This window comes from Stegostoma tigrinum, chromosome 43 (assembly GCF_030684315.1).
Source record: "Stegostoma tigrinum isolate sSteTig4 chromosome 43, sSteTig4.hap1, whole genome shotgun sequence".
NCBI classification, from domain to species: Eukaryota; Metazoa; Chordata; class Chondrichthyes; order Orectolobiformes; family Stegostomatidae; genus Stegostoma; species Stegostoma tigrinum.
The window spans coordinates 1,956,438-1,983,732 of record NC_081396.1 but is presented as its reverse complement, the minus strand read 5'-3'; the positions used below and the strand labels follow the sequence as shown (position 1 = coordinate 1,983,732).

The window sequence follows — 27,295 nt, the reverse complement described above, 5'->3', positions numbered from 1 at the left end:
GGGAGAATTGAATAGAATATTCCCAGGAAATAAGATGTGACAATGTACAGTCAAGGAAACTTTGGATGATAATTCGCTTGTTGTGGATGCTGGTGGACAAACTATCCCAAGAAATGGAAACAGAGATTTTGAGAAAGGAAAGGGAGGAGTATGATATCAACCAGGTGAATGTGAGAGTGGGGTGTAAATTGGAAGCTAGATTGATAGACTTTTCTAATTCCGGATGACAGAGGGAAACGCAGTGATGACAAAATTGAAATACTGGAGGAAGAGCTGTGGTATTGGATGAATAAGACTGTAAGAAAAAATCGCCCACGCATCCCACAAACACACATATCTGAGCCCCTTGCGGGTAATCTTGGCAATATTTTTACCTGTAGAAAATTCGAAAAGTTTGAATAGAAACTATTCAGAATTGATGTGTAGCTCAGTCAGACAGAAGAGTTTCATGATGTTTTATGCGGCTGGTTCAGGCCCTTTTCGGCGAAAGAAAAGCAGAGAGATTTGGTACGATCATGACGGGAAATTGAGGTGTACATTGATTGTAATTCAATAGTAAAGCTTTGGATCACGCTATCTCGAAGTTTTGAAACAAACATGAAATGTTGCATGATTTGCTTTCGTAACTGGGGAGGGACTGGACAAAGGGACAGAAAAGGTGACTATATTTCTCTGCTGTGACCTTTCCTTAATTTCACACCAACACTAAAGATGTAATTATATAACCTTCAATTATTTTGTAATTGGTTTGGTGATGGATTAGAAATTCCATTTAGGCATCTAACCATTCTCACCTCACCTCACTCCTTGCAACAGACATATTACCCTGAGATTATGAACCCAATTTTATACATACCAACCAGGGTAGAAATATATCAGCAACGCCAGTCCCAAACTATCTGAATTCCAGGCTTTTCGAAGAACAGTAATGTGACATGACAAAAGTGGACAGAGAGGGGAACTGAGAGAGTGAAAGAGGGTAACGTTGATGCACAGAGACAAAGTGAAACAGAAATAAGCATATGTTGAGAAGTTACTGAAAGGACCAATTCTCAATTCGGTATGGCTGGCAATTGACGGAAATAAAATAACAACAAACGCTTTAAAAGAGGCTTTCATCACAGAAAGGCAATGAGAGGAGTATTAAAGCTGACGAATTCCTTTCAATATTGTTGATGGTTACAAACTGATTTAAAAAAAATACAGAGAGAAAGAGTGATAAAACTACTTATTCAAAACCAAAACTGATATTTGACTCCAGAGATGCTGCCAGACCTGCTGAGTTTCGCCAAAAAATGTTTTTTGTATTGTTTCTTATGCAGACATAAAAATGGGAAAGAAAAAGCAGTGCGGGTCATGGGTCGTTAGTCAGACTGCAGGGCAGTGGATGTGACGTTCCAACGGGACAAGAGTCAGTGATATTTCATTCGTGAACAAAATGGGCCAGAAATATAATTTCCATATTCGTGTATGACAGTAACATTGGAGGGTATTGGTTATCACGAACCCTGACAAAGGTGGTGACAAAACACAAGATTTTCAGAAGTACTTTTATGAAGAAGATTCATTAGTTTCCTTGTGTATAAGTTTGTTGTGGAGTGGCTGGGTGGGGAAGAGGATCAGGCTAACAGCATTAAATTAAATTAACAGGCTAACAAATTAAAGAAAAGGTGATGAAAATTTCCAAGGGGGGGGGGGGGGCAATTCCTAATTTAATAGAAAAGAGCAATTCTGGTCATTCAGGGAAATGCAGCAACGTGTTGAAAGAATGACAGACTGTTAGGAAATCACGTTTTACAAATTTAATTTTCACCCATGCACTTCAACAGCACTGGTGTTAAGTAAGCTTTCTGACACTACTTGTGGTAAAAAAACTGTGAATATATCGCATGAAAAAAATCTGAAAAGAATCATATTCGTCCTCAAAACGTTAACTATAGTTCCCTCTCCATATTTCCCTTAACGTTAACTATATTTCCCTCTCTTTCGCTGAACCTCTCTGGTGTATGCCATTTTCATTTCGCATTTCGCTGATGGTGACATTACGTTAATATACCTTCAGGGTGGCAGCGTTATCTTGTTTGCATTCATGATTTGTCCTTGCAGAGTACGAAACAGACTCTGAAGAAAATTATCAAAAATTGCTGTGACTGATTAGATTACAAATCAGGAGAGCAAGGTCGAGGGTAAAGTTTTCAATAAGAAATGACAGTGCCTTGGTTAAACCTCATAAGCTATAATACCGCCACAGCACAAAGCTGCTACACTGCAGCCTGTGCAGAGTTGTTCCATCAGACTCACATCCTTCACACTTACGTTGGGCGGACATAGATCAGTATGCTCCCATTTTGCTTGATTATCCGTGGTGGAGTTGATCAATTGTTAATGTATGCTGAAATTTGGTGAGAGGATTGAAACATTATTTTGCAGACAGAATAATGATTGGAAGGATTTATTCCGGAATGTAAATATGTCAATATTACTGATGCCACCAATGGGATCCATGTCTGCAGGGAGAAGTTATCCGATCTCCCAATGTTCAATAATGGCGTTCATCTACTCTGACTGCCCTTACATTAGCGCTGACTTGACAGGGAAAAGGGAAAGTTTTGCTGCAACTTTAAACAGTCCTAATTAGACCTCACCGGCAGGTCAGTGTACAGACTGTTCCTTTTGTTCTGCTGATGATGAACGACTGCGAATGGGAACTATTCAAAACTCATACTGAAATGCTGGAATTCCCTGGCATTAGTCTATTCTGGGTCACAGTGAACAAATAAATCATAGATGTTGATACCACACTCTCTGTTCTCTCTCAAATGCAAATCCAATTTATGAAGTTTAAATGTATAACTGTCAGGCAGAAAGATGGGTAGATTCGAGCAGATAGAAGTGAAACAACTTTTTGGATACAAGCCTTGTTCGGATCCGTGTTCAGAATTTGATTACCATTATGGGGAGAGTTGACTCACTACAATTATTTGTTCAGTAACAACAGATTGAATTATTATAAAATGACGGATCTGTGGATGACTTTAGGGAAAAAAATATCAATGTCAGTTCGTTATTTCATGGACCAACAAGGGAAACTGTGCAGCAATCGCTAATAAAATTGTTTAAATACTCAGAGGAATGGAATTCGGTAGGAGGTATTGATCAAGGAATAAACCAAATCAAGTGGAAAATCTAGAGGTCTGGGATTACCATGTCAACTGTAGCTTCCCCTCTAAATGAGTGGCAATTCTGTCTTTCAGCAGTCTTCAGTGACGTTGGGTCAAAATCCTGAGATTCCCTTGCTGCGTGCACGTTTGAATGTCCTCACAGTCCCAAGAAGCTCATCGTTTCAAAAGGAAAAACACTCTCACCTTTTCTAGGGCAAATTGAGATCGCAATACGATTTGGTTTCTCTCAAGTATCACCAGAGCGAGGAGGGGAGCCCACTAATCTTTATAGTATTGGTATATCCAAATGTGAACCACTGGCAAAGACTGAATAGACTTCCATCTTGGGTGAAGAAAGGTCATTCCCAGACAGCCCAGCAAGCCAAAACCACATGTGACAGAACCTTACACTGATGACTTTGATTCATTCATCAGCTGTTATTGAATTGGTTCGTTTGTTTCATCTTCTTCACATCTGAGTTACATCTCACTTTCCGGTTGATATTTTAAAGGAAGCCTGCATTATCCTGGAACCGCAAACCTATCAATCTCCATTCTGGATCTGGCAACGTGCTGCTACAGGGCCGTTACTAAATACCCATAAATGTTTGACATTGTTCAGATTACTCCAATGTTGCATTATTTAATTCACGTAACAGTTTATCGTTTCTTGACCCGAACACAAAACATTTAGCTGGATGTAACCGGTTGCTACATTGTCCACAACATCTTTTTGCTGTAACAGTGATGCAAATTGACACATCTCAAATGGTACAGTATTTTTGTTCACTTGCTGAACTGCAAGCTTTAGTTTGTTTCAAGAATTTATAATTAATAAAGTTACGTGTTCATATGAAGGGCATCAAATATCACCACGAATTTGGGAACCATTTCAGATCCACTCCTGATCTCATTGCTTTCCTGGCACATTCTCATGTTTAATAGTATTCCAATGGGTTTCGTAAAGATCTGTTTTCAGGACAATTACAGTGAATATCAGCAGATTTAGCTGTGAAATTGCTTTAGTCACGAATTGGGATGAGTTTGAATAATTTTAGAATCACTGTTCATTTTTTTCCATTTGGCATAGACATCAGAGGACAGCCAATATGCTTTAAGCTCCTTCTGTCTTCAATAGATTCAAGCTTCTTTTAGTTTTAGTGCATGGGGACGGGACGGGAGTATCGGAATAACGACATGATATTGTTCACCTGGCAACAGGTTACTGGAGAAAAATTAAACTAGACTAAAAGTTCACTGTAGCGTGTTCAAATCCAGAGAATGAAAATATCCATTTTGTTCAAGGGCCCCCGTGAGTAGAGTTATTCTTTGACTATCAGAACTCCTTTCAGCTGATACAGGGAGTCGTATCTATGTTATGAATTTGGATCGACTAATGAGGTAAAGAAACAATCATATTTCCACTTATTCAATGTGTAAATGGGGATATTATTTTAGCTGAATTTAGAGGCTCTGGTTCAAAACCTAACACAGTTTCCTTTACCCTTTGTTTACATGGAACACAGCATAGGAAGTTGCACCACATGATGACAATCTGAATGACCGTTGTGCAACAATATTTGCAAAGTTTATCACAACTCATGTTTTCGACATTCTTATTCCATTTCTCTTTAAATTTGGACTTAGGTAGGTACATTATGACAAGGAATTTGGTCTTCAGTCGGACATTTTCATTGGGTGGTGTAAATCAGGAACAAAAACAGAAGGTACTGGAGCAGTTCAGCAGATCTGGCAACATTTATGATGAGAATCTCAGAAGTAACTATTTGGGTTCAGTGATCCTTCCTCAGAACTGGTGGCAGCTGGGAAAACTTCTGGTTATGTGCAAAAAATAGGGCCAGGGCTCGGGTACGGAATTAACAATTGAATGAACAATAGCGCCTGAAGAGAAAGAAGTGCAGTTTGAAAGTCAAAGCAGTTGATAACGAGATAACAAGGTGTAGAGCTGGATGAACACAGCAGGCAAAGCAGCAACAGAGGAGCAGGAAAACTGACGTTTTGGGCCTGGACCCTGAAGAATGGCCTCGACACGAAACATCACCGTTCCTGTTCCGCTGATGCTGCTTGGCCTGCTGTGTTCATCGAGCTGTACATCTTGTTATCTCAGATTCTCCAGCATCTGCAGTTCCTACGATCTCTGAAGCAGTTGATAACGATCTAACAAGGAGGGTGAATTGCTTTTAATGGGAACTGTTAGCGACTAACAACAAGTGTAACGGTAGTTTGTGTGATAACAAGCCCTGGTGTGTGGGAAAGGATGCTAGGACATGGGAAAGTGTAGGTCCTAAAGTGATTGAATTTGACAATGAGTCTGGGGACCTGCAAGTTCCTGAGCTGAAAATGGTATGTTGTTTGTTTTCCAGCAGGAGATGAGCTTCACTGGAACACTGCAGCAAGCCAGAGACAGTAATCCTTGCCAGGGAAGTGGTTAGTGTCTTAAGGCAATCGGCAACTGAAAGCTCAGGGTCTGTTTTTCGAGCAGAACGCAGATGTTACGCAAAACAGTCACATCGTCTTCGCTTCATTTCCCCAATGTCGACAAAAACACATTGTGAGCATCAAATGCAGTAGACTGGATTCTACGAAGTGCAAATCAAGTGCTTCTTCATCAGGACAGTATGTTTGGACTTCTGGATAGTCGGAGGAGAGGAGGTAAATTAACAGTTATCATCCCTTTGGCTTAAGCAGGGGATGGTTCCGTGGGGCTTTGTGGGATGTGTTGGGAGTGAAGAAAGAGTACTACTTATCCCTCCCACCAGAAGATGATTATACCTGGGGCCCATGTGGATACCCATGGTCACATCTCTAACCTGAAGAAAAAGAAAGGAGTTAAAGGAGAAGTTGTTGAGTGTGAGGACGTGTTCAGCCAAGTGGAACAGGATAGTTGTAAATTGGGATGATTCAGGCCTTTGCTCCAGGGAGAAGTGAAGACCCCTAAGATCCTCCTGTTGGGGAAAGGGCGTGTTAAGCGATTGTGCTTTCCATGGGAAAGAGGAGGTACATGAAACTACAACCTGAAATTTTGAAACCAGCAGAAAGCATGAATGGAACTGTGGAAGTACATGGGCAGGGATTGGACCAGGACTTAGAAGATTGAGTCAAGTAAGGAATAGATGAGTTCTGTATGGTAGGAGCAACTAGAATAATGTCTCTGTCCATACAGTCCTGTTTAAACATGTTTTCTTTTGAGAAGGTCGAAGCGATCTGGGCAGGGCTCGGCTATTTCCACCTTGCAGGCAATGGTGGGGACGGGTACCAGATGATTTGAGATCAGTTACTATAGATGATACAAATGCCTGATGTGTCATGGTGGGGTCATGGTTCGGTGGATGATAGGTGGAGATATCTGAGAGTCATCGCTGCACCTCTGCTGTGTAGAGCTCTGTACACTACACTACAACAGTACTAGACTAATCGACAGGCTTACTAATAAATTCGATGTTAAATGTAAGCACAGGGAGTGGATCCACTTCAGAGTAAGATATTGATCAGTGATAATGGGAACTGCAGATGCTGGAGAATCCAAGATAACAAAGTGTGAAGCTTGATGAACACAGCAGGCCAAGAAGCATCTCAGGAGCAGCTGCTTGGCCTACTGTGTTCATCCAGCTTCACACTTTGTTATCAGAGTAATATAGATTCGTTTTCGTGAAAAGGACAGAGAAATTGAGGTGACTAATATCTAGTCAAAAGTTCTCAATGAAAAGGTCGATGTGCAGGTAAAACGCCAGAAGAAGGATTCGGGTGAAGGTAGAATTTTGAAACTCAGCGAAGGCATCTTTTGGACAGTGTCAGGACTCTTATGCAAATAAATGGTAATTGAAGCAAAGACCCTAGAAGAAGAGTTAGATGTCATGCCGTGCCAAAAAATGGCAAAAGTGGGTGTGCTGAGTATTAAAACTGAGGCCTTTATGAGTACAGAACATTGGTCATTGGAGAATTGAAGGTTAAGAGGGATGGTGGATAATTTACAAGAGCTGGGGTTGGGGTCGGTATGAAATCAGGGGGATGGGGAAGAGAGCAAGGTTAGAAAGGGCCATGGGCACCTTCAAGTTGTTGCTTCGACTGGGCCTTGATTCCTTAAAGGAAAATGAAAAGCAATGAGATTTAAAATGACAACACAGTGTAGAGCTGGCGGAGCACAGCAGGTCTAGTAGCATTAGAGGAAAAGGAAAGTTGACATTTTGGGCCAGGAGACGTCTTCAGAAAAGAAGGGCCATGCCCAAATACGTCAGCATTCATGGTCCTCTGACGCTGTCTGGTTTGCTGTGTCACTCCAGCTTCACACTATGTTATCTATGACTCCAGCATCTGCAGTTCTTTCTGCCTGAGTGATACAGCCCTGACTTTGTTTTTAATCCTGTCAATAAGGCTGGTGCTGTTGTAGTTTGGCATACTGACCTCTACATTGCAGAGGCTTACCACCAGCTTTCACATACCTCCTCCTACCTTCTCCAGACCATGAACCCACCATGATACATCAAGTCTTTGTAATATTTACGGTAACTGTTCTCATTTCATCTGGTCACCTCCAGGCCACAGCGACTCAGCTCTTTGTCCCCCAGACTCATGTAGCTCGCTTCTTCCTCCTCCCAAAAATCGACAAACAGCACTGTACAGGCAAACCCAATATTTCTGCTTGCTCTTGTCCCACAGAACTCATCTTTTCCTATCTTCACTCAATCGTCTCTTCCAGGTCCAAAACAGACACATATACATCCGTGATTCCTCCAATGCTTCTTGTTGTTTTCAAAATTTCTAGTTTGCTAATTCCAGCTGCATCCTCTTTACGATGGACTTGTAAACTCTTTACAGATTACAGAAGGGTCTAGGCCCGAAACGTCAGCTTTTGTGCTCCTGAGATGCTGCTTGGCCTGCTGTATTCATCCAGCTTCACACTTTGTTATCTCAATCTCTTTACATGTTCCTTCTCCACCAGGAGGGGCTTTAGGTTCTCCGCTTATTTGTGGAGCAAAGATATGAACTGACACCAGCCATCAACACACTGTTCCGCTTTGCTGCTCTCGTCCTTACCATCAACAATTTCTCTTTTAAATTCTTAAATTTTCTTCAAGTCAGAAGGGTGACCATGCACATCTGCATTCATCCCAGTCATGTCTGCCTCTTCGTTGGTTTTGTGGGGCATTCATTATTCCAGTCCTTTTCCAGCCCTCACTCACAAATCTTCCTCTGATATACCGATGCTATCATCAGTGCTGCTTCCGACTTTCATTTGGAACTGGAACAGTGATTGGAATTTGCTTCCAATTTCAACTATAACCTGACATTAATCTGGTTTATATCTGATGCCTCCCTTTACATCCTTGAATCTGTGCTTCCATTTGTCGGGTTAAAATGCCCATTAACATTCATTATAACCCCACAGAGTCACACATGTACATCGACTATATATCCACATACTCTGCTTCCTGTAAAAACTCAATCTCATTATCTGAGCTCCTCCAACTGCGTTGCATTGGTACAGACGAGGCCAACATCGACAAGGGAGCCTCTGTAACATCCACCTTCTTCCTCAGCTGGGGATTGTTCAACACCGTTGTCAACGGAGCCATCAATTGGAACTGACCCATCTCTCGTACTTCAACCATCATGCCCTCCCATCCCCCCTGCACCAGGGATGGGGGTCCCCTTGTTCTTAGCTACCATCTGACCTTCATCCTCATCGAGAAGATCATCAGACGTCATTCTGCCACCTCCTGCGAGATGCCACCACCAGACACATTATCCCCTCCTCTCCGTTATCTGCGTTGCAAAGGGAACATTCCCTCTGAGAATCTCTGGTCCTCTCTTCCTTCATTCCTAACAAGTGTTACAGCCCTAGAGTATGATTCCCTGCAAAAGTCGAATTTTCAACATCTGCCCATTTACTCTCTCTTGCCCCACTATCCAACGGCCCAAAGCAAAACTTCATCTGCACTTCTGAGAATCTAATGTAGTGCATTCAATGCTCACATTCTGGTTTCATCGACACTGAGAAAATCAAGCATGGTTGGGTGACCACTTCACAGACTCTGAATATAAGGCATTTTTTACCAAAATCCATCAATTTGCTTTCTTTGCAAACTCTGCTGTTTGATAATGTCCATTACTTTAACTCATTCTAAGCAGCAGCTGATGCACGTTATTGTCTATCCCGATACCTGGAACACACAGTTGAAAATAGCCTCCAACGCATACATTAGCTGCTTTGTGAACCAAAGTTTCCTTCACTGAAGTCATTCATGACTCATGCCAGAAGGACCACCTCAAATTAATTACATCGATAACTTATTATATCTTAAATTACTAGAAAAGAAATGTCCAAATTCACACAGGATATAGTTCTCTGACCCACCTACATCAATCTGAAGTCAGCTGGGAAAGCTGGGAGTGCATCATTACGAATCTTCTCGAAGCGCTCCTCATCATTGGCACAATCTTCAGTAAGTGTTTATTTCTCAATAACATTCCATTTTCCACAGACACAGATGTTTACAACCCAGGTGTTATTATTAGTAAAGCGATACTGGTAATGATCGTGGCTTTGAAGTTTGTTGTTCTTTTATTAGAATGGAGTCAACAAGACACAGTGGAACAGCCAGATCTTGAAATGACAGTTAAGCAGGGAGCCAATATCACATTAACATGCAACTTGAAGCAAATGATTCCAACATTTATGTTACTGGTACAGACAGCTTGCAGGGCAGCCTCCACAGTATATAGTTTATATGATTGCAGCGGAGATTGTACATAGGAATCCTGAATTGTCTGACAGATTCTCTTTCATATTTCCTAAATCCACGAAGATTACCAAGTTAAAAATCAACGAGGCTACCTTCTCTGAATGCGTCATGTACTTTTGTGCCATGAAGGCCACACTGATGCAGACTAATGGCAGGGCCTCCAAAAAAAACTTTACCGGTCAGTTTCACTTACAGCACACCAGAAGGCGCTTTAACACTTGAAAGAACAAACCAGCAGTGAAGGATCAGTCGAACAAAAGAAGTGAGAAAATCTGTTCATATGTGTATTTTAATTTTTGCACGATAATTATTTCATTATTTTCTCTTCTTATCGTTCCAGAGAATGACCTTCATCCATAGTCATGGAAATTTCATTTCACCAGCGAACTTTTAACAACATGACAATGTAAAACTTACTGTTCATTCCATAAATTCTGAAATAACAGCTTCCAATTAACAGGAATAGCAGACTGAATAGTTAAAATAAGTGAAATGCTTCACTCCTCTGTCTGCAATTTTAAAGAATTCATCTGAACAAGCATCACAAATAACCAACTTACAGATTTCTGACTCAACGTTCACTCCTCAGCGGTGGATTAAATGTTTCCTCAATGCTCTGTGAAATGTTGAATGAGTGGAAGCTTCACATTTGAAATCGACAATACTTTGGGTAAGACATTCATTGATAGTCATTAAACGGAATCAAGCTGGTAAGAGACCGTTGTACTCTGACTCCTCAGCGTAGACCATAATTTTCAGAGACAAGTTGAAAATTATTACAATCTATCTTTCAAGTCAGGATGCGTTGTCACACACATTTACAAATATCATAACTCAACAGATGTTTTGGAAAAAAAATGTAACTGTTGTCACTTTATTCACTGCTGCCATTGGACAGTGCGTCATACGATTCATTCAAATTGTTTTAATGAATGCCACGTGGGTTGCTATGGAATTCGATCTTCACTTGCACCTGCTGTAGTGAAGAGCAATATCTGCCGATTATTAGTAGGGTCATGAGCTCTGTGTATTTTAAATTAAATAATTGAAATCAGTGTGCTAGGCTCGGAATGGAGCATTTTGTCTAAATGTTCGCCAGATGTGTGCTTTCAACTACCTAAAGGGTTCTGTCGCATATTGAAAAGAAAAGTAATCAGAATTAGAGCAGAAGCGATCCAGATAGGTTCCTTCACTTCAAATCAACATTTCGACATTGCATGTTTCCTACTAAACAGAATTGCTTTATTCATAATGGTTGCAAAATCGCTCTGTTCGCTGAACAAACAACAGTCATTTTGCTTGTTTGCACAGTCAGTGCCAACGTCAGAATCAATAATACATTTGAACGATTTTAAACTATTTTAGTTTGGATTACTCTCGACGTTTTCATGCACGGTAACGTACAGAAGAGCCAGTGTATAAAGCCGTGTCAGCAACAGTCTTCAACAGGCAACAGATGTGACCCAGAAACTTGCAGCAGTTATTGTACGAGCCTTAAGCTCGTTCCCATCGCTGTGAGGCTCGCTGCGCAGTAATAAACAGCGGTGTCAGACAACAGCAGCCCCGAGATCGTCAATTGGTATGATTTGTCTGACTGCTGGATTGTGTCAGAAAACCGCTTCTGGGCAAAGTCCGCCTTGAACTCAGCACCACTGCTCTCTGACTTCCGGACTGCGAGCTCGGGCTGTCTGCCAGGGTACTGGCGGTACCAAAACAAGTAATAAACATTCCCAGTGTATGTGCAGGCGAAAGTGACTTCTTCTCCCTCTGTTTGTGTGAGTGCGGGCTGCCGCTGAGTAACAGAAACTCCATTACTTAGATCTGGAAAATAAAAATTTAATGAGTGACTAAAGTTTCAGATGAACGTTCGAACTAACGGTCACGAAAAAAAACTCACAATACTGAGACATAATACTAGACAGGAATTTAAATATGAAAATGAAAATGAAACAGAAGGGGACCGTTCGCCAGCGAACATAATTCTGAAATTGGCTAGAGGAACACAAGTTGTTTTAATTATGTTTCTGTCCATGATGCTGCCCGACGTTTAGAGTTCCCCAAGCAATTCTTGTTTCCTTTTCTCTTGGACATAAGTTCTTATTTTGGAAAAAAAAACTGGCCACTACCCATTTTAGCAACCCAAACGAGAATCATGTAATCCCCTGTTTTACTTTTAGCTGCATTTCCATCTTTCCATCTCGTCTTCGTCTGTCTAGCTGACGCACACTTCATAACGTTCTGGTCTAATTCTAACAACCCTTGCACCAATGCGTTCTATAATCTTAAGCTAAAACAGGATTCGCTTAAGTTTTGTTTTGCATCATTATTCTGACTCTTATGAAACACCGCAAGTTGGATCATATTATCCAAAAGTGATTGTCTCATAATACTGGGATCACTGCTCTAATTACTCTTTTTACACTTTGTGTTCCTTTCTTCTTCATCTTTTAAGACATATAGTAAATCGGTTCACAACAGCTCAAATGTAATGCAACCAATGTCTATACCTATTGAAAAGAATACCCGTTTGGTTCACACTAAGTGTTAATAAAATTGAACAATTTTCTTCAACGTAAAACTTCTTACCGACAATGAAAGTCAATGAGATTACCATAAAGTTTGAGAACTGCATCACTGCTGCTCTGATTCCTCGGGATTTGTTTACACTACATAAATCTCCACATATCATGTAAGAGAGAGACAAGTTTGAGATCATTTGCTGAGAGATATCTGATGTAATTTCCTTCGCAGCAAGCAGCTACAAACTCGAAATATGATTGGTTGGCTATCACTTTCGACCTAAAAGTCGATGTTTGTGACATTACTTCCACATTCTGGTGTTCAGAGAAAAAGAAGAATAAATATAGGCCGGCTGGAATTTAATAAAGCTGACAGTCTGCTCTTTAATCTGAAACATGTAAATCAAAGAAGTCGAGATGCAATGCCAACGAAAACCTTCAGTTAATTGCTACACAGTGGCTAATCAGACCTAATTTTTTGGTGGATTTGGCTTTGATTGGCTTCCCGTCAGAGACACATAATGTGATTTTTGCCATTTCTACAGAGACCCACGGCTGTTGAAAGGACAGCATTTGTGGGCTTCAAGTACAAAATGGAGCTGGCATACTGAAAGACCACAGCCAGTGGAAATTACCCACTCACTATGTATGGGAGTCTTTTTGCTGGGATCTGTGAATGATTGCCAAGAATTCTTCCTGCACAGAACACATATATGCCAATGCTGAACGAACATCCAAAAGAACATTTGACATCTGGGTGCTCTATGTTTTGGGGATGTTTTAATGATCAGCGTCAATGCTTTAGGAAGTATTCTCATTATGCATCCTCTGTGGACGAATTAACAATACACTTGCATCGAATAAAAACGATAAACACACCACACTAAATGCCCAGTGAAACTGACAGTGGAAATTCTGAAAGGTTGCCCAATATTATAGACATGCAGATAAATGCTTTTAAGAGACAAAAAAAGTGATTAAACCTGTGTGAACTTTAGATATTTAACAATTGTCTGCGTGGCTTTCCGTCAATGGTGCTGTTTTCCTCCTTTAGTTGAAAGGCCTACAAGTTATTTAGTTGTATCATGTTAAATTGTCCCATTATGTCCAGGGTTGTAGAGTCTAGGTGGACTAACTATGGGAAATGTAGGGTTACAGGGACGGGATTGTGTGTCGTTGGGATGCTCTTCGGAGAGGTGTTGATCACGTGATGGGATGAATGGCCTGCTTGGACAATGCAGGGAATGTATGATTTGCATTCTATGTACATATTTACAAATGTTGATTTCAATGAACATAGGAGTTGGAATTAAACAATACCAGCCCGTCAGTGAGAATCAAATTTCCTTTTTGGCTGCATTGGTTGTTATGCCTTTTTGTGTGTTATGGTAACTCGATGCTCCCTCACAGAGCTAGAAGGCCAGGTACGATTCCAGTCTGAGGTGACTGTGTGGAGCTGGCCATTCTCATGTTTTCCTATGGGTGTTCCTCATTTACCCATTGTCCACAGATGCGCAGGTTAGGTGGATTGGGAATGCCAAATTCACCACAGTGCCCGGGGATGTCGAGGCGATCCGGATTTTGCTGGAAAACACGGGGGCAGCGTCTGTTTTGGGATACTATTCAAAGGATGGGTGAACACTCGATGTACTGAATGACCTGCATCCACGCTGTGGGAATTCTATGATTTTTTTTCTCGAAGGAGGTCTCTGCAGAGGTGAAATTATTGCCTCTGTTTGTTAATACGACTGCACCATCTGCTGGACAGTGCTAGTACTCTCGTTATGTGAGTGGGGTATGTGTTTGGAAATGAGTGACATGCCTGTGCATTCATGTGCACTTCATGCCACAGAAATGCAACACACAGTTAGATAGAAGGTTCCCAAAGATATGTACCACAACCGTTTTGTCTTTTGTGTTTGTTTTATTCAGCAGAGAACCTGACACTATATCTGAAGATTTCTCTTCAACCTCCCTGATGTACATCTTCAGGAAGTATCTTAGAGATTTCCTCATCTAGATTGTGTAGCAGATAGAAGAGTTGTGTGCAACAGCACTCGATTATGATGCTCTGGGCTACCAGAAACATGAATTTAGTTGAGCCCTGAGACACTGAATCCTGATCACCCAACCCGGAAACACAAACTGAACATGATTGAAAACTTAAAAAGGTCACGTAATTCCGGATTGATTATTCTGTTTTATCGCAGACTCAGCAGACAGGAAGACCATTAAAATGAGGAAAATCATGGGAAACACATGATGTTAGGATAAGATGACAACAGAAAAATAAACCAGTAGGTTTTTTTTAAACATTTTATCCCATTTCAGGGTCAGCTATCAGTTATTGTGTACTTGAGTGGAGTTTTTCAGGAACAGGATTTGCTGCCATGACAGAGCCAATGACAGTTATGCTCCAATTAATGACAGTTGCATAGAATTACTTTCTCCTTTTTCCTTCTCAGTGAACTCGTTTGTCATTCTGTTCAATTCATCGTACTTGGTGTCTTTCACTGCCTGTATGTTCTCTACCATCTATTCCAGCTTTTCATGATGGTGTGGATTCTGGGGGCAAATCAATTAAAAATAATAAATAAAAAAAAACTATAAGAAGTGTTTTATACTGTTTATAGACATCAGCAAATCAGGGTAACATAATACAAAGAGCCATCCGTTACATAATTCTGAAACAAAGCGGAAATTGCTGGAGAAACGCAATTCGTTTGACTGCAGCAACAGAACAAAAGCAGAGACAACGTTTACAGTGCAGTGACCAATCTTTGGAAGCAAAGTGGAAGCATACCTGCTGTAATTCGTGATTTCAGTGCAAGATGGTGGCACAGTCGGACGATCCAGCCAGAACTCCTCTGATTAGCTAGTTCCTTGTCATTTTTCTTTATTTTCTCTTCTATATTCTGTAGTTTTTCTTCCACTCTCTGCCATCAACGTTTAACTTCTTAAACTTACCCAAAGGGAATGCAGAAATGAGGAGCCGAACCTCAGTTCAGACGAGTGCAGGAGACGAGTGAGAGAACGTGCCAGGGCACAAGGACAATTACGGAGGCGAGTTGCAGGCAGACCCTGGTGCAAGAGCAAGTCCGAAGCTAGGTCCGTCCGACAGGCAAGTTCTACAACCGAGTTAAGCCTGGAAAGGGGGGCAGCACGAAAGGTATTCCGAGCTCAGACAGGCTGACAGACGAGTCCTGGAGGCGAGTCGTGGATCTGAGCCTGGCGTGGGAATTATTGTGAGCCTGGTGTCTTCGTGAAGAAAATTCCTTTAGACGTGTACTGGTGGCGAAATCGCAGGCTGGAAACTGGAACCAAAGGGAGTCTGCATCGAGTCCAGATCGAGAAGATCAGTTCTGCTGGTGAGACTTTGGCTGGAGGACAGCGCAATGAGACATCGACCCCTCGAGCTCTGAAGCCTGGCTTGAATGTTCTCAGATTACAGGGCGATAATTTGAGTGAATTTTGATGATTTTATTTTTCTTGGTCAGAATACTGTTTAAAACTTTGTCTTCTTGTACTAGATTTTTGTAATGTCACAGCGGTGACATTTTAATTGCACTTTGCACTAAATTCTTTCTATTCTATTCAGTTTCTTTCTATTACTCTACTCAAGAAAAAAAAAATGACATTCATGTCATTAGTAGAATTTAAAATGGAATTTCCCCAGCGCTTTGCAGGGGCGTTCTGATATATAGACAACACATTAGGGAATATGAGAAACAACTCAGAGAAAAAGTCTGGCCATGCAGAACAGCCTTCAAATGCGAAATTGTGGATTTATGTTCCAGTGGTCACAGAAAATTCCGATCATTGGGTGAAGGAGATTTTGTTTTCCACTGAAACCCTCAAACAATTGAATAACTATTTAGATGTGCACTTCATATGTCAGAGCGCTCTAGGCTATTGACCAAATGCTGGAAATTGAAATGAGAACAGATAGACATTGATGACTAGCACTTACAATATCGGCTGAAGGGCCTTTCCCACGTTAGCAAACCACGACGAATGGATCAGCCTGGTGGAGAAATCTAAATCTAGTGAAAATAATTTGAGATAAAGAGGTCAAGGCTGTTTTATTCAGAAAGGATGAAAACCTGGGAGGTGTTGTCATACAGAATGACCAGGAGACGTAGATAATTCTTCTGGAAAGTAATCCTTTCTTTGCAACCAAAGGCTGTGACAATCAGAACGTGGTTTTCCGATTGTCCTGGACACTCGGGGTTTGTCATGTTATATAACTTTCAGTTGTCATGCTCCTCTAAGGTTATCACCATGGTGAATTGTGCCAACTAGAGTTATCTCTCTACAAACATGCAATAAACCAATTGTGTTAGTTCGCGTTATCTCTCTAAAGCCATTCGTCTTCCAAATCATGACTGCCACAATGGTCTTTTACCCTACCCTTAGCCTATTACGCCATATCATTGTGGCCTTCAGCATTCACACGATTTAACTTTTATTATGCCGCCATTGTGTGAACAGCTACAATTACATGATCACGTGATTTAATGATCGTCCTAGTTACATTATGCTACTATTATTTTAGCAGCTGAACTACATGGCTAACAGTTGACATTACACAGCTACTTGACTTAATTGTTGACATTTGCTGGCCTGTATCCGGCCTGATGTCTGATCTATGCTAACCTAACACTTAGCTGTTACTGCCCTTTGATCTCTGCTAACATGCTGGTGTGGCACTTTACTTCCCATATATTTATGTTGGTATACTTGCAATTGCTGGTCTATTGACTTATTTGATATTCTGGTATGTTACTTACTTTCCATTACTTTATCTTCTACAGTGTCTTCCCTGCGGGTGTCGTGGTTCTGATTCGGGACTTTCAGGCTCACAAACTCAATGTCATTTTTGTCCAGGGAACGGAGATTTGTTATTTGTGTTATAACCGTTAAAATGACTGGGAAATCCTAACAGTGGCAACAGTGAAAACAAAACTGCCGTATCTGAATTGCTGAGAATTTTGAATTAGACATGAAATCATTAGATGCGTTAGGGAGCAATTCACATAGTCCACCAAAACAGAAGTTGCTAAAAAACACAACAGTTCTCGACATTTCTGTGAAGAAAAAGCAGAATTAATGTTTCAGCTTCAGTGGAGCTTGTTCCGAACTGATAGTAGCAAGTTAACAGTTGTTTTAATGCAGAAGGTATTAATAAACTAAAGGTTTATATGGAGACCAAAGAGAGACAAATGCAGTTGAAAGAATAGTAAGTAGTTAACAGTCAGCCAATGAGAATAAATAGCTTCTAATTAATACTATTTGTGCCTAGCATTGGAAGTGGTAGATGTGGGCACAATTACAGTGCTTAAAAGGCACTTAGAAAAGCAAATGAACATGGAGATTTATGGGCCAGGGCAGGCAGGCGGGAAGTATTTACTTCAAGGCTATGTACAGCGTGGACGAGTTGTGCTGCATAATTTCTTTATTCATTGCAACAAGGAGTGATGTGTGAATTGTGTGAAAGGGCGGTGAAGGAGCCGAAGGCCAAAAAATTGTTCAAGTCGATATTGATTTCACAAGGTAGTAGAGTTTTCAAAACTCAAATAAACTGTTCTTCGCGCAGTTTGTGTTGAGCATCGCAGGTGCACTACAGCAAGCTTGGCACAGAGATGTTGCCTGACCAGCAAGGTGGCGTGTTGAAGGGGCAGACAATGACAATCTCAGATCCAATCTGTAGAGAGAACATAAATATGTTGTGAAGCAGCTCCTTAGTCTACATTTCATCTTCCCAATGTAGGAAAGGGTGAATGCAGTAGACTATTTTGATTGAAATACAGACAAATAGTTGCTTCAGCCTGGAAGATCTGTTTAGGCCCATGGATTTTGAGAAATATGGAAGTAAACGGACAGGTGTTACACCTTCCGCAGTTGCATGGGGAGGTGCAGTGGTACTGCAGTGAGCGATGGGAGTGAAGGAGAAGTGGAACTTTGTGTTACAGATGAAACCATTCTTGCAGAAAGCTAACAAAGGAGGGGAGAAGAACAGGTTTTTTTTTCCTGGTAGTGCCTTCACACTGGATGTGGTGGCAATGACAGTGGATTATGCTCTGGATGTGAAACTAGTGAGACGATTGATGAGGACAAGGGGGAACACTTTAACTTTCGTCGGATCTGAAGTGTAGGAGATAACGCAGAAACAACTGCCTGCCCTATGCGAGGAAATTTGTTTCAAGAAGAAGGTGGATTGTTGTTACGCATTATTATCGAGGTTCACATTATCACAATAGATGCAAAGGATACTGGGAGTAAGATATCAAAAAGTGAGTGTGAAAATTAGAAGGAAAACTGACAAACCTTTCCAAGTATGGACAAGAGAGTGAAACAACAGCTATACATAATCAAAATGCTGGAGAAAGGTCTGTGGATGGCAAATGAATAAAACTGTAAGTAGAAATTTTCCATGTATTCTACAAACGAAGAGGCATAAATGACCCCTGTGCAGGTACCCATGGCCACAACTTTTACCTGCAGTAAACGAGGCAACTTTAAATAGAAATTGTTCAGAATTAAAGTTTTGCTCCTCCAGACAGAGGAGGGTGATGGCTGATGTGGACGGTTCAGGCCCTTTTCCAGACAAAAAAAAAGAGGAGAGCCTTGAGACTGATATAATGAGTATTTGATATTTTAATCGATTGCAATTCAAAGGTAAAAAGGAGGTGGTTGAACGTCACTCGCTGGAAATTCTGAAATTGACATAAAACGTTGAAGGAATTACAAATGTATTAGTGAAGCGACTGGACAACGGGAGAGAAAAGGCGCGTTGAAGAAGGCAGGAATACGTTCTGTTGGACAGGAGCAGGTGGAATTGACGGGACTGCCCGGGGAGACTGTTTGCACATTTTGATAAGGAGGTAGAAATGAGCCTTGCTTTGTTGAGAGACTCTGATATTGGGAGCAGTGTTGGGCAGGTCATCAGATGAAATGTGTTCGGTGGTGGTAGCCTGATGTTGCACTGTGGGGTCATGGTCCAGGAGGAAATAGGAGAAAGTATCTGAGAACTGGCAATCGACATGTGAAATGTAGAGATCAGTTGATCAGAAAACAACAGCACCAACCTTGTCAGCAGGCTTGAAAACAAATTCAAGGGGCAGTTCACATACACGTTAAAAGCCAAAGGGATGTTCCTCTGCTCCAGAGTACTCAGTTGCTCCTGAATACTAGACACATTACAACATAAACACCGCTCCATATTGAAACACACAGAATTCTTAGAGGGCTTGACATATTTGATGCCCAGAGGCTGTCTTCTCTTCTGCGATAGCTTTAGAACAGAAGGCAGATTCTCAGTATATGGTTGCGCAGATTTGAGAAAGATGGGGAGGAATTTATCCTCCTTGAAAGTTGTGAATATGTGGAGTTCCTTACCACAGTAGTCTGTAGATGTTCAGCCGTTAACTATAAAAAGGGATGCAATAGACTTTTCTTTTAAAAAATCAGTAAAGAATTACAGGTCTATGGAAAAAAAAAACAGGATAGTGGCGTTGAGGATTATTGGATCACCTGTGCTCATATTGAATTGTGGATCTTGTTTGGTGGTTTGAATGGGTTACGTTTGCTCCCAAGTCTTATACTGTCAATGTAAAGCTGCATAACTAACCTGCAAGCAAGTAAAAATATCTTTCCCCCCAACAAAACTAAACGAGAGGGAGTCATTTTATCTGAAGTAATCATAGTAATCTCTGTGCCACAGTAAACAGTAAAAAAACAGTTTTCAGCACCAAGACTGGCACTGGCTGCAGTAGGCCTGAAGTCACCTCTCAGAAACCACTATTGTCCTTCACTTTTCCTGATATGTCGACTGTTTTTAGTTTATACTGATTATGCATCAAAAAATTACAGCTGATCTCCTGGCGTTGAACTGGAACACCTGGAATACTTCTTAGAGTTCATGACGTAATTCTACTTCCAACCATTAGACTGTATTTACTTAAAACAGAAATAAATGTAAATAACCAGTAATTATCAACAGGATCATGTATTTTGCCATTCCCTGGCTGAGAAAACCATGAACCATTACTGGACTAACAGAGAAATTGACCGCAATGCTTACAGTTAGCCACATCTGCCATTAATTCAGGTCAGCTTCCCATCCTGAAAGACATGTTCTTTTTTGTTTTTGTTTTTCTAACTCAAGGCAGCTTTTGGTGGACTGTAACATACCATCTCAGAAAATGAGAACGACTGCTGACCTGAGACGTAAAATGAACGGCGAACCGAAATACAGCAAGCAGCTGCTTGTATGAAATATTTAAATCATGCTTATTTCCTCCTCATCAGGAATTCAAACCTCATTTCTGCTTCAGGCATTGATGAAACTTAGTTTCACAGTGTTGAAAATCTGTGAATTGCACGCGAGGCAAGGAAGCGTCAAATCTCCACTCTTCTGGTGGTACACGTTAGCCATTGTGCTACTGACTCCATCGATGCTTAGCTCCTACTTCGAGTGGAGTTATGGCTTGAGCAGTTACTTATGGACTAAAACAAAAGTGAAAGAGAACGATGACTACTGTGCACGAGGCAGGAAGTGAGTGTGGAGCTCGTGTTCCAAGGCTCAGTGTAGATGTTAATGGGTCAGAGTTTACTGCCCGCTGTTTACATTTGCTCACACATCACTTTTAACCATTTAGTTTAACAGATGAAGATATCATTTTTAAACCAATACAAAAGTCGATTGTCTCTCTGCGAGTTTTCAATGTCGACTGCTCATCTGTGTATTGTCTGTTCATGAAGAGAGAGAAGGTGATGAGAATTCGTACTGAGCAACATTGAAACAGAAAAACCCAGAGTTACTTTTTTCAAATTGCGAAGACAATGGGTATCTTGATGGGCATAAATAGTCCACCTTGCGGCGCTGTGCCTTACATGGTGCCTGTCCAGCTGACAGTTGATCCTGGTTTCAAATCTTTATTTCTCTGTTGTGACTATTTCTTAATTTCACACCAACAGCCATGATGTAATTATAAACCCCCACTTATGATGGAATTGTTTTGGGGATGAATTAAAATTTCTATATGCGCTTCTAAACATTCATTGCTCTTTGTGGCAAATAACCTCTCATCACATCAGTCCCTACCACGGGCATATTATCTTGGGATTGCGAGCCCAGTTCGATACAGACCAGTCAGGTTTTAAAAAAATTTCAACAGCGCCAACCTCAAACTTTCCCTGAATGTCAGACTTTACAAAGAGCAGAAATGTCAAATGAGAGAGATGAGACATGGGAGCCAAGAGAGTGAAAGATGTAAGTTTGATGCACTGAGAGAAAAAAGAACAGATATAAACATATAAACGGGTACACATGAAAAGGAGCAATTCTGCATTCGACATGGATGGTAAGTGACAGAACGAAAGTAAGCACAGGCGTTTTAGCAAATTATTTCATCAGGACAGGTCAATGGGAGTAGCATTAGAGCTGAAAAAGTGTTTTTTTTAAATTGTAAAGTCGATGGCTGCATGCTAATAATAAAGAGGCAGATAGAAAAAAAGTGCTGATTTAAAAACAAAAATGCTCTTTCCCATCAGAAATGCTGTCTGACCTGTCGAGTTTCGCCGAAAAAATGTCTCTGTGTGGTTTCTTTGCCCGACAGATAATTGGGAAAGAAAGCCCAGTGGAAGGCACCAGCCATCACTCAGGCTTGTACACACTGGATGTGATGTTCCTTTGAGATTGGGATTACCGTTCATCATTGTCAAACTTTCCACGGAAACACAGAGGGAGGTGGTTACAAAAAGTAAGAATCTAAGAAACATATTTTCTGAGGAAGTCCAAGAGTTTTATTGTGGCACGTTTGTCACTGTGCGACGAATAGGAAAAGGTTAACATCATATAGGAAAATGAAGAAAAAGATGATGGAAAAATCTAATGGAGACAAATTCACAAATCAATGAGAAGGAGCAACTCTGGTCATTCTGAGAAAGGCAGGAACGTATTAAGACAGTGATAAAATAGCAGGACATCAGATATTACAATTTTAATTATCATACATGCGTCTCAGTAGCATGGGCAACACTGCTGTTAACTGTCCATTCTGTCACTACTTGTGAGGGAAATTGTGAGCAATTCGCACAAAGAAAAGATTTTGAGGAAGATTCATATCAGACCCCAAAACATTTTTTGGGGGCGAATGCAAAACAGTCTCTGGAGAGACCATTAAAAATTGCCCTGACTGACTGGATTACAAGTTGGCGCAGTGTGCTATTGGGGATAGTTTTGAATAAGGAATAATCATGCTTTGGTTAAACCTCATACGTGACTATACTGCTAATGAGAAAAAAAACTGTTATGTTGCAGCCCGTGGTGATCAGTTCTTTCGGAATCATACCATTCACCCTTATGTTGGGGAACAAACATCAAATCCATCCATTTTGGTTGATTATCTGTGGTGGGTTCGATCAATTATTCATTTATGCTGAAATTCCATGAGAGGATTAAAACATTATTTCGCAGACAGAATGTTGAAATGTAAGAATTTATTCTGTAATGTTAATGCGTTAATATTTCTGGTGCCAGCAACGGAACAAATCCGTTTCTGCAGGGAGCAATTCTCTGAACTCACAATGTTCAATAGTGACGTTAACGTGCTTTACCTTAAAGTAGAGCTGATAGAACCATAGATTATCCGCTTTCAAGTCATTAACAAATTCTCCTTTGAAAGCTCTTATTTAAGAAGTACAGTCACGGAAGTTTTTCCATAGTTTCTGCAGTGTCTGCACCTCGGGCAGTGAAATTAAGACTTTGACACTATATTACAAAACAAAATTACGTAATAAAAGCGTTTCTTTGAAAACTGATTGCACTCCTATTAATTTTTCATAAAAAGAATCTTTGAAACTGAGACACCCCATGTTAATTCATATGAGTAGACACGTACAACCTCATCCTCTATGATCTTCAAACGGTGACAGAATCTGCAACAGAGAAGAGGGAAAGGGTTGCTGCAGCTCTAAAGAGTCCTGAATAGTTCATACCGGCAGGTTGGGTTATAGAATGTTCTTCGTGCTCTGCAGATGATGAACTACTGCTAGTGGCTACTTTTTACAAATCATACTGTGATGTTTGACACCTCTTCCTTCGCTCTGTTCCAGGGAACTGTGAACAAATAAATCATAAATAACGAAAAATGTCGATTATACATCATCTGTTCTCCTTCTTTGCAGATACAAAAATTGAAGATTAAATGTATTCATGTCAAGTGGAAATAAGTATGAGGCACAGCAGGAAGAAATACAACAACATTTTCGATACAAAACCTGTTAGGATCCATGCCTGAAATTCATTTAACATTACAGGGAGAAGTGATTTTCTATAATCATTGGTTCAGTGACAACAGAATTATTTGTTATAAGATGAAGGAACTGTAGATTACTCTGGGGAAATGGAGGTCAGTGTCAGTTTGTTAGTTCATTGATGGACAAGGGAAGACTTGCCACAGTCACAGATAGCAGTGACTCAATGGTGAGACTAATGGAAATCAGTCGGAGATATTGATCTGGGAATAAACCAAATCCAGTGTAGAATCCCGAGCTTCAGAATGACAATATCAACTGTAACTTTCGCTCTAAGTGAGGCACCATGCTGTCTTTGAACAGTATGTGTTTTTTCAGTGCCGCTGTGTCAAAATTCTGGGACTCCCTTGCTAAAGGCACTGTGTATGACCCTACACACACAAGGATGTTAGCGGCTCAAGAGATAAAACACCGTCAAGTTGTGCAAGGCAAATTGAGATCACAATAAGATTTGGATTCTCTCAAATGTCACCAGAAGGAGGAGGTGAATCCGTTAGTCTTTATATTACTGGTATGCCCAGATGTAAACCACTGGCAAAGACTCAATAAACTATCGTGACACGTAAATAAAACTAATTTCCAGACAAGTCAGCAAGCGGGAAACACATGTAACTGAGACTACTGTGATCATGTTGACTCTTCCATCAGCAGTCAGTGAATCTGGTCATTTGGTTAGTGTTATTCTCATCTGATTTACATCTCACTTTCTGCTGGATATTTTAAAGGACTGCTGGACCACGGAGCCTATCACTCGCCATTCTGGAAATGGTAACATTCAGCTGCAGGGGAAATGCTCAATGTCTACAAAATGTTTGAGGTTCAGCCACCAATGTTATTAGATGTTACTGGTTATGGCATTTTATGCAACATATTTTCGCTGCATCAGTGAAGCAATTTGAGACATCTGAAAAGGGGAAGAAAAATATTTGCTTTACATTTCCTAAACTAGCTGCTTTAATTTATTTCAAGAATATATTTATAATGGATATAGATACTTGTTTAAATGAAAAGTAACAAATATCACCGCGAATTCGGGAACCATTTCAGTTCCAGTACTGATCTCACTGCTTGCCTGGCACACTGTCATTTTCACTAATGTTCTGATAGTTTTGTACAGGGTCAGACCGGTTCTGAGTCTTGGTAGGGCTCAGTGCGCAGCAAGACATCATGGATTCTGCCAGGAAGGTTGACATCACTTACAGCTGCGCTGGCTTTTCACGTGATCAAATTCTGAGAGAAATTAATCTCCTCAGAAATCTCTCCGTGTTTCAAATAATTTCCTTTCTATTTAGCACATACTCCATAGAACTGCAGAACTGCTCACTGTGGCAGAACAGGTTAGGATGGTTGCTTTCGTAGCTGTGTGATGACAGAACAACTTGACATTATCTCCCGCATGAGTTTTGATTGAAGGCAGTTTCTGGGGGACGAAACATCCTCGAAACGTCCTGTAAAAGAATCAAGGTTAACAGTAAATTAAAGAAACATAAAGCCACGTCATTATTCTTAATACGCCCATTCGACCTGTCACCTTGAACAATGACCAGACAAGTAATCAGTGAATTTAATTTGTTATCCAATACACTGAATGCATTTGATGTAATGGGAAAGGTTTGGACGGATTAAACAAGCCTTAAATATACATATTGTGATCAGAGATAATGGGAATTGCAGATGCTGGTGAATCCAAGATAACAAAGTGTGAAGTTGAATGAACACAGCGGGACAAGCAGCAGAAGGATCTAGGCCCGAAACGTCAGCTTTTGTGCTCCTGAGATATTGGAGCCGCTTGGCCTGCTGTGTTCATCCAGCTTCACACTTTGTTATTTTAAATGGACATATCACATCTTCTGAAGACGTCATTTCCAAATTTTTCACCGTGATTTGAAAAGAAATCTGCAAATGTCCAGTGGTTTTAAAATTCATCCTTCAGTCATGTCATCGCGACGGCCTCAGTCCACTGTTTCAGAGATAGTAGGAACTGCAGATGCTGGGAAATCTGAGATAACAAGGTGGAGAGCTGAATGGACAGTGCAGGCCAAAGAGGCTCCAATGCTGCTTGACCTGCTGTGTTCATCCAGCTCGACACCTTGTGGCCTCAGTATATTGTCTGTATTTCCAGTTTATCTCTTCTGCTGTCATTCACTCGGGGATGTTTGCTTTGTTCTGTCAAACTGTGCTCCGCTCTGTGGCAAGCTCAGATCAGAAAAAAAAACTTAATTGGTGAAGAATGCATTGCTGCATCGGTGTTCATAGAACTGTTCGAGTTTATGTAATTCCTGAAAAGGAACTGAAGTGCAAAAATACACAATTCATGAATCTACCAATAGAACAGCTGCAGAAAAAAAAGTATAGTTCCTGGGGGAAAGATTGCTGAGACAATTTCGTTGATGTCAGCAGATGTGGGCCAAAGTCGAAATTGTTTTCCTCAAAACTCGGCAAGAGGTTGAATAATTTCAGAATCGTTGTTTTTTTTTTGGTGTAGACATCAGTGGATAGCCAACGTGCTTCAAGCTCCTTTTTTTCTTCAATTAAACCAATGAAATTGAAACTCCTATGAGCTCGACTTCACTGGGATGGGACGGGACGGGACGGAATATCAAATCGAATTTATTCATGTGACAACAGGGTGTTGGAGAAAGATGAAACTAAATGTTGATGAAGAACAGTTTCGCATGCGTGTTAAAGTGCAGAGAAGGAAAATCGTTCATGTTCTTCGACATCCCCAGTGAACCGAGCTATTCTCTGACTGTCAGAGCTCATTACAACTGATCAAGGGATTCATTCGATCTGAGGAACTTGGATGGACCAATGAGATAAAGAACCAAGCATTTTTATGATTTAAAGCGTAAAGGAAGATATTATTTTTGGTTCACCTGCAGGCAAGATTCATAGCAACCAGGGTCATTGTACCATTTTTGACGTAACTTCTGCATGAATACAAGAAGTGCCACATCTGTTAATACCAACGTCATTGGTATCAACATGAACTGGTTCCCATTCCTCCCACTCCAAGAATTAGCCCTGCCATCTTATAGACAGCACATCTTTCAGTAACCACCTTCCACGCTGTGTAATTTTCTGTACGAGCTCGCCATATGTTTGCAACACTGTGTACAATGGAAAAAAAGGCAATGGTGCTCGTGCAAATCATGGATATGATTTCTGTTTCTCCAACGTAAGTCCTCCCAGGGTATTGCTTCATCTCATCTTGTTCAGCCACCTCTGTAAAGATCAGACCGTAAAAGAGCAAAAATAATCTATGTGTATAAATTTCATGAAGTGCCAGTTAAAGCAAATGTCTCTGAATGACGGGTTGTCTGCAGCAGACAGATCAATTATCCAGATAGTAAATTATGAGCCAAACATCCTCTTTAGTGTTCGCTTCTTGTCGAATTTCTGGAAAATGTTGTGTCTCCAGTGTTTGTCTTTCGTAGCAAGCCTTTAACACTGATAGCTGTTCTCACTGTCACGAAGTTTGGTCTATCTCGGGCTCTCCGTTCATTATTTATCATAGCTTTACACTACCCTC

At 40.7% G+C, this 27,295-nt stretch overlaps 1 non-coding gene and 1 gene segment (V, D, J or C); both read right to left on the bottom strand.

The window, feature by feature from the left end:
- Positions 1–2,119: 2,119 nt before the first annotated feature.
- On the bottom strand, positions 2,120–2,260 carry LOC125449182 (U4 spliceosomal RNA). Its single transcript, XR_007246856.1, has one exon. It is a non-coding gene; the product is annotated as a U4 spliceosomal RNA (small nuclear RNA).
- A 9,145-nt stretch (positions 2,261–11,405) lies between these two features.
- Positions 11,406–12,557, bottom strand: LOC125448935 (T cell receptor alpha variable 38-1-like). The segment is given in 2 exon segments: positions 11,406–11,746; positions 12,512–12,557. Coding segments are annotated over 2 exon segments (387 nt in total).
- Between the last annotated feature and the right edge of the window lie 14,738 nt (positions 12,558–27,295).